The following is an 11,743-nucleotide window of genomic DNA, read 5'->3' as shown; positions in this document are numbered from 1 at the left end:
CAACTGTTTGCTGTCGGGCGATGACAGGAAAAATTTACACAAACACTCAATTTACAAGATCATCAATCGATACATATTTCTGTACATTTAAGGTGCTTATTTTATTTTATTTGTTTATACTTATCCATGCTTTTAAAAAGTCAAGCATGGTTCATTTCATTGTCTTGAGGGGCGCTGGGTGGTTTTGAGATGGTCTTGGATGAGGGTTAGTTTTAATAATCCGCCCCCCCCCCCCCTTCAAAAAATGTTTTGATGCCTTCATCCTGTGGCCAACAGAGGGCGCAAAAGCAGAGCAGGCGAAAAACAAAAATGTTAAAAATTAAATCAGTGAAGAAGAAGTGGCACATTCATTCGCCTTATTGGAAGTTTTGTTGTCACCCCCCCCCCCCCCCCCGCAAACCTACGGCGTCTTCCATTCATCCATCCATCCATCCATCCATTTTCTTCGCCGGTTATCCTCACGAGGGTCGCGGGAAGTGCCGGAGCCTATCCCAGCTGTCAACGGGCAGCAGGCGGGGTACACCCTGAACTGGTCGCCGGCCAATCGCAGGGCACGAGGAGACAAACAACAGTTCCACTCACCATCACACCTATGGGCAATTTAGAGTGTCCAATTAATGGTGCATATTTTTGGGATGCAAATATGCAAACTCCACGCAGGCTGGGCCGGAATCGAACCCGGGACCTCAGAGCTGTGAGGCCATCGCTTTCCAGCAGATCCACCGTGCCGCCCCTGCGGCTTCTTAGTTGTGAAAAACAAAAAATGAAGTCATTTTGAAAAAAAAAAAGTATTAATCCATCTATTCATCCATTTATGTGGGCTGTAATTTTTTTTTTTTTTAATCAATTAAAATGCATGTTTTGGAGCGGCATCACAGCCATTTTCAATTATTTCGGCACCATCTTTCCTATTTTTGATTCATATTCAGCTCTCAAATTAGCAACAAAATAAATGGGGAAAAAAAAGAATATAGAATATACAGTATGGCGATCAATTTCAAATCCATAAATAGCAAATTTAAGCGTGCAGAGTTTGTAAATACGGACAAACGCGCTGTCGTGGAGACAAAAGCGCGCCGTTTTAACTGTGCATTTGCAAGGTTTACTACGTGAATTGGTTGATTGATTGATTGATTGATTGATCGAGTACATTTGTCATAACATATCTACAAAACATACGCTGCCGCGTTTTCGCTCATGCCTTTGGTGTTCCTTTGCTTTCGGCTTTGGCTCCCGTGAGTCCGTTTTCGGTGTTGTCGTTCCCTGAGGCGTTAACCAGGCACTCTTTACTGTGGGAAATGGAATAATAATAATAATAATAATAATAATAATTAACAATAATCCCCCAAAAAAAAAAAAAAGATTAACACACCGAAACACCAGTAGCAACAATGAGAACTACAGTACTGTGGAATTAGGACTTGGACGCATGTTTACATACTAAAGATAACTGGGTGGAATACATAATTGCTGAGTGATGTGAGATCTGGGAGGTCATCTTTTCATCATTTCTTATAAAGTTATTTCAAATTCCCCAACCAACCGCCGTTTCTTGAAGCGTATTTTGAGTAGCAACGTAGGAAACGCAGAGCAAAAGATGTCGTTCTGTATTTTGCCTGCTTACAGGCGCGGATTTATGACACGCAGAATATTAATAATATCCATAAAATAACTCTCGCAGTGCAAGCACTTTTGTCTTCGCCCTCTGAGATGTTTAACTTTAGTTTGATCATACAGTGGTTAACTTCTCTTTTTAGTGTTCCATGTTATAATGTCGTTTTTTTTTTTTTTTTAAGGATTTCTTCTTCTTCTTCTTCTTTTCCTTCACCTTCTTCTTCTTCTTTTCCTTTCAGCTTGTTCCGTTAGGGGTCGCCACAGGGTGTCATCTTTTTCCATCTCCTATCCTCTCGCTCTCTTCCCTGGTAGCTCCATCCTTCCCGTCCTCTCACCAATTTGCTCACTCCCTCGCCCGTGGACACGTCCAAACCATCCAAGTCTGGTCTTCTCGATGGAACCTCGTCTCCAAAACATCCGACTTTGGCCGTCCCTCTCATGAGCTCATGTCGAATCCTATCCGAGCCGCTCACTCCGAGCGAGAACCTCAACGTCTTCATTTCTGCCACCTGTAGTTCCGCTTCCTGCCACCGTCTCTAATTTGCCCATCATGGCCGCCCTCACCCTTGTCTTATAAACTTTGCCCTTCGTCCCGGCGGAGACTCTTCTGTCACATAGAGCACCAGACACCTTGCGCCAACTGTTCCAACGTCGCTTGGACCCGTTTCTTCAGTTCCTTACCACACTCTCCATCGCTCTGGATTGTCGACCCCAAGTATTTGAAGTCCTCCACCCTCGCCATCTCTTCTCCCCGGAGCTTCACTCTTCCCCCTCCGCCCCTCACATTTAGGCACATACTTCGGCTAATCTTCATTCCTCTCCTCTCCAGTCCGTGCCTCCATCTTTCTAATTGTTCCTCCGCCAATATCATCTGGGAACATCATGTTATAAACGTTTTATGAACGTCCCTGTCCAAGTTTTCAACACTTTGCTTTAGTTTACAACAATTTGGAAATGAACCAGCTCTGCGGAGCTTTTACTGCCGCTTCTCCTGGTTCCTCCCCCGTCCTCTCCTGGTCTTAGAGGGCGGACCAAGCGGTCAGGAGCTCTACGGATTCTGCCGCAAGACCAGTATTAGTCCCGAGGACAACCGCGTCTCTGGGTTTCATTCCGATGCATCACCACATCACGTGATCCATGCCCCCCACTTGCTCAGCCATCTTGGACGGGGGATCCCCCCACCCCCCCCCCTTCCTCTGTGATCGCTTCTCTAAAAAGAAAGGTCGCCGGACCACTTACTTCTTCTCATCATCCTTCAGCAGGAATTGGACCACCAAGGCCTTTATGACCATGACAATGATAACCAAACCGATGACTCCGCCCAACACCGAGACGATGACGACGGTTAATGTGTTGTCCACCTCGATCACTGGGGGAAAAAAAAAAAAAAAAAAAAAGAGACATCGGATGAGAGAAAGTCTCCATAAAATACGTGGCACCAATATGTCGCATACTTTTATCCACCACTCTGAGAGTGAAGGTCGCGCTGTGGTTGCGGTACTTCTCTTTGGGGTTTCTGGCGAAGCAGGTGTACTCCCCGCCGTCTTCAAAGGTGATGTTCCACAGCAGGATGGAGATGTTGTGGCCCTTCGAAGAGCCCACAAATTCCACTCGGCTGCGTTCCACTTTGACCTTGGGCTCCACGCCCTCGCTCGGAACCACGCCGTCGCATAACTGAACACACGCAAGCGAGCAAACGTCCTTCGGCGCTGACGACACGAACGATTTCCTGGCGAGGTTCGTACCTTGGTCATTGTGCCGTTGTCGTTGAAATGCCAGCTGAAGTAAAGCTTGTGGATGCCGATGCACGAGGAATACGTGCAGGGGATCAGCACCGTGGAGCCGTTCATCGCGTCCGTCGATGACACTTTTCCCGTCGACACCTCCAGTCCGTGAACTTCAAGTACACCCGAATTCAAGGCTGCGGGAGACATGTGGAGACGACAAGTAATTTTATCCAGTGGTTCTGAACCAGGCGGCGCGGTGGATCAGCTGGAAACCCTTGGCCTCACAGTTCTGTGGACCCGGGTTCGGTCCCTGCCCCTCCTGTGTGGAGTTTGCATGTCCTTCCCGCGCCTGCGTGGCTTTTCCCCGGGCACTCCGGTTTCCTCCCGCATCCCGAAAACATGCAACATGAATTGGACTTTCTAAATTGCCCGTAGGTGTGATTTGTGAATGCGAGTGTTTGTCTCTATGCGCCATGCGATCGGCCGGCGACCAGTTCAGGCTGTACCCCACCTCCTGCCCGTTGACAGCCGCGATAGGCTCCAGACTCCCGCGACCTACGCGAGGATAAGCGGCTAAGAAAATTGGATGGATGGATTCTGAACCTGATCCCCGACACCGGACTGAATAAAATGGTTTCCCGAACCGCCTCTACGTCTCCCGAGTCGTGCATTTGGGTCCAACCCCGTGTTCTGGTCGTGACAGACACTTGATTCTCGTGGACCCAACAAGAACAACTGACTGGGGGAGTCATTTAGTGTAAAAATTGTTGGCTTCAAATAGTTCTTCTTGCGTAAAACGTGCGCGGGTCCATGTACGTGTCTTTGTTGAACGACAAGTGCAGTAATCATCACATTATTACACGAGCGTCTGCCTACACTTTGGTCCTATTTATAAACGCTGTCCTTTCTGCGCTGACCATGACGGGATCACGTTGCACTTTGTGCAAACTGGAATTAGCACATCATGCACTCGACTTTACGCTTGTAAGACCGTGTTGGAGGACCGACAGTTGTGTCCTTATCTTTCACCCCGTTCAAACAACAAAGCGTCAGCTTTTGACAAAATGATATGACAAAACATTTCAAATGTTATGTCGTGCCGCAATCTATGCAGTCTGTCTATGCGTGTGCGCGTGTGTTGTTGCCACGTGTCATCTTATGTCTTTGGAGTTGTCGTTCGGTTCCAATTCTACCTCCCAATCTGCCCCTTTGATCTTGACTTCTATGACTGGATATTTTTATCTCCCGACTGCATTCAAGTTGACTCGACTTCAAGAGCGATCAGAGCTCTTTGAGTTCACCTTTTCTCTTTCTGGATCTTGACTCTGTTAATGGACTTTGATTGTTTTTCAGGGCGGTGCGGTGGATCAGCTGGTAAAGCGTTGGCCTCACGGTTCTGAGGTCCCGGGTTCGATCCCGGCCTTGCCTGGGCGGAGTTTGCATGTTCTCTCCGTTTCTGCGTGGCTTTTCTCCGGGCACTCGGGTTTCCTCCCACATCCCAAAAACATGCAACATTAATTGGACACTCTAAATTGTCCCTAGGTGTGATTCTGAGTATGGCTGTTTGTCTCGATGTGCCCTGCGATTGGCCGGCGACCAGTTCACGGTGTACCCCGCCTGCTGCCCGTTGACAGCTGGGATAGGCTCCAGCATTCCCCGTGACCCTCGTGAGGATAAGTGGCAAAAAAAAGCACCCACCCTGCATGGATCTTTGACCTCGACAGGAAAAGGACACTGAGGGGTGGTCCGCTGGTGTATTTTTAGATTGATACGGTTGTGTTATCAATGAGCACCCGAGGATTTGAAATGTTTGCGTGATGGGAGGGGCTCCGGATGCCGGGGGCCAACATTTCCATCCTTCCGATTTCTGTAGTGCTTGTCCTCATTAGGGGCGCAGCAGACTTCACTTGAGGAAGCAGTGATTTACGCCCTGTGAAGTGAAAGTAAGGAAGTTGCAGGGCACAGAGAAACTAGCGTCCGACACCCCCCATTGCTGATAATGCATTGTGGCCTGATGGGCTGCCTCGCTTCTCGACCGCAATCTGTTCCAGAAAACGGTTCGAAAAGTTAACTGTTCGAAAACCGAATCAATGTTTCCCATTACAATGAATGTAAAAAGAAATAATGCGTTCCAAACCTGAAAAAAAATGTAGCATTTTTAAAGCATTTTTTAAGCTTTTTCCGATAACAACCTGCAGAGTAGAAATACATGGATGATTTATTTAATCAAATAATTTCATAAATATATGTATTTTTTGCTTAAAATGTATGCTTTAATAGTAGAGTACGCTAGGCCGGGAGCGCATTGCCGTATCCGTGCAGAAAAACTTTAAACAAGCAACTTGCCATCTTTGGATGCACGATTGAGGGTTAATACGAGGAAAAACAACAGTCACTGGCGGGACACTTGTGTGTACAGAGGCTGCGTTATACACGGGAGCAAAAGTGCGCTGGTTGCGCCGCGCACGTTATGTCGTTTCGGGGTGTTTTTTTTTTTCGGGGAGTGTTCGAATAGACAATAACAAAGCGCATCGTGGTCAGCTACTTGCGCTGCATTAAATGTTATTTCCGGGTTTTTCTTGGGGGCATTCGAGTACCGATTTTCGTTCGAAAACAGAGGCAAAAAAAAAAAAAATCTCAAAATTTTCCTTGGAAAACCGAGGTTTTACTGTATTTGGATTCGGTGCACATGCTCACATTTGTGCTATATTAGCTCCACTATGGAAAATAAAATCCCAATCAGTTCAGGGAGCGGGACGAAGTGCAACTGCTCGGTTTTGTCCTTGGCTGACGGTCGAGGTGACGCGTTTTATTTAAGTAGGCCGCGCGTTGACGGGTTCGTGCGTTTCGGAGAAAACCCGCAGAGAACCGACCGGGGACGCAATTACCACTCCGAAAGAGAGCGAGCGAGCGAGCGAGCGCTGCTGGGAAGAATGGGGAGAAAAAAAGGAAAGGAGAGGGAGGGAGGGAATGGTCACGGAGGAACAGCCAATGGAGAAAAGTGGATAAAGCTGAGAGGAAGGATGGACAGAATCAGCAGGAAAGAGGAAAGAGGAAAGTAGGAAGGGGAGTGAAATGTCATTTCCAAGCAGACTGGCAGTTCCCGTACTCCACATACAGAACCGCGCCATACCGGTACCAGTACAGCGTCCGTAAGGTGAGGCCCGCAAACTCTCATCCGTTTACAAATAAATCGACAAGTTGTCGACTCGCCGCAGACGCGTGATGGAGACCGGAAAGTATCCGAGCCATTCGCAAACAAAGAAACATGAAAATTATTAAAAAGTTACAATGAGTAAAAGTTACTCACTGACCTGCCGGATCATTGGAAACAAGTTAATATTATGTCATATTATATGTAAGTGGCGTCTCAAATGAGGTCATAATAATGTTTACCCTGGACGTGATACATACACTGTACCACCCATCCGGTTATTTTACTGCTTATCCTCACTCGGGTCACAGGCGTGTTGGAGTCTATCCCTGCTAAATCTGGGCGGGTGGTTGGGTACGCCCTGAATCGGTCGCCAGCCAATCGCGGGGCACATAGAGGGAAAAACAACCACTCACATTCAAGGCTGTGGGCGGGCAATCCGTCCATCCATCCGTTTTCCGAACTTGCTTGTCCTCAAAAGGTTGGGTTAAATCTGCACTTTTTTTAAAAAAAAATTAAGTCCAGGAAGTTGTCATTGTCATGTTGCTCTCCCAGCCGCTTATCCTAACAAGGGTTGGAGGAAAACTTGAGCCTATCTCAGCTAGCTTTGGATGAAAGGCGGACTACACCCTGAACTGGTCGCCAGCCAATCGCGGGGCACATAGAGGGAAAAACAACCACTCACATTCAAGGCTGTGGGCGGGCAATCCGTCCATCCATCCGTTTTCCGAACTTGCTTGTCCTCAAAAGGTTGGGTTAAATCTGCACTTTTTTTAAAAAAAATTAAGTCCAGGAAGTTGTCATTGTCATGTTGCTCTCCCAGCTGCTTATCCTAACAAGGGTTGGAGGAAAACTTGAGCCTATCTCAGCTAGCTTTGGATGAAAGGCGGACTACACCCTGAACTGGTCGCCAGCCAATCGCGGGGCACATAGAGGGAAAAACAACCACTCACATTCAAGGCTGTGGGCGGGCAATCCATCCATCCATCCGTCCATCCATCCGTTTTCCGAACTGGCTTGTCCTCAAAAGGTTTTGGTTAAATTTGCACTTTTTTTAAAATTAAGTCCAGGAAGTTGTCATTGTCATGCCGTTATCCAAGCCGCTTATCCTCACAAGGGTCGCGGGAAACTGGAGCCTATCTTCAGCTAGCTTTGGATGAAAGGCGGACTACACCCTGAACTGGTCGCCAGCCAATCGCGGGGCACATAGAGGGAAAAACAACCACTCACATTCAAGGCTGGGGGCGGGCAATCCGTCCATCCATCCGTTTTCCGAACTTGCTTGTCCTCAAAAGGTTGGGTTAAATCTGCACTTTTTTTTAAAAAAATTAAGTCCAGGAAGTTGTCATTGTCATGTTGCTCTCCCAGCCGCTTATCCTAACAAGGGTTGGAGGAAAACTTGAGCCTATCTTCAGCTAGCTTTGGATGAAAGGCGGACTACACCCTGAACTGGTCGCCAGCCAATCGCGGGGCACATAGAGGGAAAAACAACCACTCACATTCAAGGCTGTGGGCGGGCAATCCATCCATCCATCCGTCCATCCATCCGTTTTCCGAACTGGCTTGTCCTCAAAAGGTTTTGGTTAAATTTGCACTTTTTTTAAAATTAAGTCCAGGAAGTTGTCATTGTCATGCCGTTATCCAAGCCGCTTATCCTCACAAGGGTCGCGGGAAAGCTGGAGCCTATCTTCAGCTAGCTTTGGATGAAAGGCGGACTACACCCTGAACTGGTCGCCAGCCAATCGCGGGGCACATAGAGGGAAAAACAACCACTCACATTCAAGGCTGGGGGCGGGCAATCCGTCCATCCATCCGTTTTCCGAACTTGCTTGTCCTCAAAAGGTTTTGGTTAAATTTGCACTTTTTTTAAAATTAAGTCCAGGAAGTTGTCATTGTCATGCCGTTATCCAAGCCGCGTATCCTCACAAGGGTCGCGGGAAAGCTGGAGCCTATCTTCAGCTAGCTTTGGATGAAAGGCGGACTACACCCTGAACTGGTCGCCAGTCAGTCGCGGGGCAGATATCGACACCATCACTGAGCGGGAATCGATCCCACGCCGCCCGCATCAAAGGCAGGCGTGTGTACCACGACACTATCAGTGATTCTCCAGGAACTTATGTACATATATATATATTTTGAACGATCCTATTGTAGTGTAGCTTTTTGGTGTCCAACATAAGACTCAGTGAATAATGACATTTTTAAGACCAACCAAATTACAAGGACAGTTTGACAACAAATATATATATATATATATATTTTGTGTAATTCCCTTGTACAAATTGCAAGAAAACAAATCAAATTGATAAATATGCAAAAATGACTTCAGAGTACTTTTCACAACTGAAGGGAGAGCGAGCGAGAGAGAGAGATCAACCTTGGGAAAAGGAAGTCGAGTACATAAAGGAATGTAATGCGCGGATGGGATGATGGCTTGCATGGTGATGGGAAGTCATATTAATTTCATGAGCACTATGCAGTCCCACACTTGTCAGCACTTGAATAAGTAAAATCGATTGATTTTGAAGTTTGTGTTAAGGTAACGTGGACGTCGCGCAAACTATTGAGTGCAAGCTTCATTTTCAAAGATGATGAGGTAGCCCCGTGTGGCGTCGTTACGCCTCAACGTGGTTCTGAGTTTGAACCCGCTTCCCATGTTGTCACCATCCGTTTCCATCCAGATGGAAGTTATGATGTCACCTTACAGCGAACGCGAGAGTGCCCCGTTCGTAGGTGCAATTACTGATGATGCAAGGCAGCTGGAGGCGGAGTTAATAATTCACTTCTTATCACCCATGTGCGATACCGTATACTGTACACACCTACAAGTGTCGTGTGACGTACAATGTGGCTTCCTTGAGGGCAGTCAAGGGACAAGGAGTGTGGTGGAGTCATGCTGCTCCGTACAAGTTGCACAAATGGTTCGAAAATAAGTTTCCTCCACTACTGTAATCGGGGTTCGAGTCATTCCTGCGTAGAAAAATGGGAATCAGCCCTAATGTCAGGTGTTCCTGGCAGTCCTGGACCTGGAACCCTGTCGTGAGGATGGCTTGGCCACTGCCAAGAGGGGCGTATGACCTCAGCTTTGAATAAAACTATGCCTAACATCATGCCCACGTCTCGGAGTCCTGCATTTGGGTCCAGCCCCTTACCCTTGCTTCATGACAAACACAGAGGTCCACAGCGCCCCCATGAGGTATGTTTGAGGCACATGTAAAAGTTGAACACACTAAAGCCGTTTTGGACTTTTAATTTTAGAGAAAGTCAATGCAGTTGACCTCCTCCGTCCAAAAGCTTCAAGATGGGACAGCTGAACTTGTCCTGGAAGTAAAGTTTTCGACGCCACACGGGAGGGAAGCCTCCCGACCCTTGCCCAGCTTCCCCCGCTGATGAACCTGATGAAGCACTTTCAAATGTGAACGACATGTCGATAATCGTAACAGAGTACGAGTATCGATATTTCTTCACCTAAATACTCAACTAAAATTTAAAAAGTACAGTGCGTTTAAAGTATTCTGACGATCAAAAATGCTACTTGAGTAAATGTAACGGAGTAAATCTAGCGCGTTCCTACCCACACGAGTACAGGGGCACTAGACCAAAACAAGAAAACGGGCGAAACTACGCAGTGAGGAACGCCCATTTAACTACGGCCATTTGGATGTGTAAGCCACACGAACACACAACGCAAGCACCGCAATCGATAACGATAAAGGACGTGAGCCATCATTTGGACATCTGTCCGTTTCTGTGTCTAATCCAACTCGGCATGAATTCTGATGGGCCTAAAAAGATCCACGCGATGGACTGCGATGCAGGTAGCAATAAGTATGTGACATCAGCATGTTTACGTGTGGAGAGTAAATGACACGTCTTTGCGTAGCTGGATGATGAGGTACGACTTGGCGCTTCAGGACGGAGGTGTGGACTTACGGAGCTGGCAACGAGCCACCCACCTTACCTAGAATATATTCTGACTCCGGGGGAGTAAAAGATGGTGTGAAGGTGGACAAATACACTTTACAGTCCAAAGACGCTGGCGAAGTACACAGACGAGGTGTCACAGAACAACGCAAAGCAGCAGCCGAACGTCATGCACCTCCGGCGAAGTCCAACTCACCCAGCAGCAGTCCAACTAACAGACCTGGCACACTCCAGCTGGTGTTGTCCAATGACGCCATGACGCCGCCTATCTTGTCCGAGTCCTTGAGTGGGTCCCAATTCCGAATGTCGAACTTGTTCGTTGACAGTTGAACAGAGGCAAAAACCGAAAGGTGGTCCTGCAGCTCAGACCCTCCCTCTTTTCCCTCTCCTGTCCCAGGATGGAAGCACAACGAGTTCTGTCCAGGCTGGAGAATACAACCCCCCGCCGCCCCCTGCCCCCTCACCCCCCTGTTTGTGTCTCCCCCTCTCTCTCGTCCTGTCTTCGGTCAGCACCGTCACTTGTGATCAAGCGAGCAAATTAAAAACAGGCAGAGCGGCAGCTGTTTGGCGACATGCTGCGGCGTCAGAAAGCCTCAACGCTCTAACGGCGGCGGTATCGGTCGGGAAAACACACTAACCAAGCGAGGGCGTCAGGAGGGTGGGCGGGGGTGGGGGGTGGCATAGGCTGGAGGAGTGCTGGATGGATCATGGAAGAGAAGGGCACAAAAAAAAAAGGGATGCTGGCGCAGAGCAAGCTGGCGGAGAAGCAGAAAGTCGATGTCTTCTCGCCTACCGGCGGAAAGAGAAATGAGAGCGCTGGGTACTGCGGCGGTAGAGAGAGAGAGAGAGAGGAGAGAGAGAGAGAGAACGAGAGAGAGGAAGGGGGGAGGGGGGGGGCTTGAAGTATGTGTCGGAGAGGGGGTGAAGGTGATTACCAATGCCACGCACTCGGCAATTCTGGACAATTTGTCCGAGTCTGGCTCACTTGACGACAGTCGGGGACAAGAGGGACTGCTTTGCTTTAGTCCGGCCACACGAGCGCCACTCGCTGTCTCCTTTGCCGCATCCTCTCGTCCTGTCTCACTTCCACGCGTCTTTTACTTCCCGCTCTCCTCCGCCGGCGCCGTCTGACCTTGGTCAATGGCGAGACGGACCATGTTGATCTGCGCCGGTATCGCGAAAGTGACTACGGCGGATCTTCCGAGATCAATAAGAAATTAGGGAATTTGAACGGGGTCAAACTGTCAGCACCAGATTACCATCTGTCCGTCCGTCCGTCCAAACATCCATCCATTTTTCCGGCCATTCGCACTTTTGAGTATTT

The 11,743-nt window shown here is 48.2% G+C and overlaps 1 protein-coding gene across 1 annotated transcript; it reads right to left on the bottom strand.

Moving 5' to 3' along the window:
• Nucleotides 1-1,195: 1,195 nt before the first annotated feature.
• On the bottom strand, nucleotides 1,196-10,676 carry scn4ba (sodium channel, voltage-gated, type IV, beta a). The gene is made up of 5 exons (XM_061827868.1): nucleotides 10,616-10,676; nucleotides 3,360-3,535; nucleotides 3,069-3,288; nucleotides 2,854-2,983; nucleotides 1,196-1,289 (listed from the first exon to the last, which is right to left on the bottom strand). The coding sequence occupies exons 1-5, from the start codon at nucleotides 10,674-10,676 to the stop codon at nucleotides 1,196-1,198; spliced, it is 681 nt and encodes a 226-aa protein (XP_061683852.1).
• Between the last annotated feature and the right edge of the window lie 1,067 nt (nucleotides 10,677-11,743).

Source organism: Syngnathoides biaculeatus, chromosome 8 (assembly GCF_019802595.1).
Source record: "Syngnathoides biaculeatus isolate LvHL_M chromosome 8, ASM1980259v1, whole genome shotgun sequence".
Classification (NCBI taxonomy): domain Eukaryota; kingdom Metazoa; phylum Chordata; class Actinopteri; order Syngnathiformes; family Syngnathidae; genus Syngnathoides; species Syngnathoides biaculeatus.
The sequence above is the reverse complement of the archived record's forward strand: the minus strand, read 5'-3'. Positions and strand labels throughout refer to the sequence as shown.

Bases quoted from the DNA above. Each gene is read 5' to 3' on its own strand.
- scn4ba (XM_061827868.1), bottom strand. From the start codon at position 10,676: ATGGCGTCATTGGACAACACCAGCTGGAGTGTGCCAGGTCTGTTAGTT. The intron at 3,536-10,615 runs GTGAGTTGGACT...TGTCTCCCGCAG, and splicing joins GTTAGTTGGACTGCTGCTGG to CCTTGAATTCGGGTGTACTT. The intron at 2,984-3,068 runs GTATGCGACATA...TTTTTCCCCCAG, and splicing joins TCTCAGAGTGGTGGATAAAA to TGATCGAGGTGGACAACACA.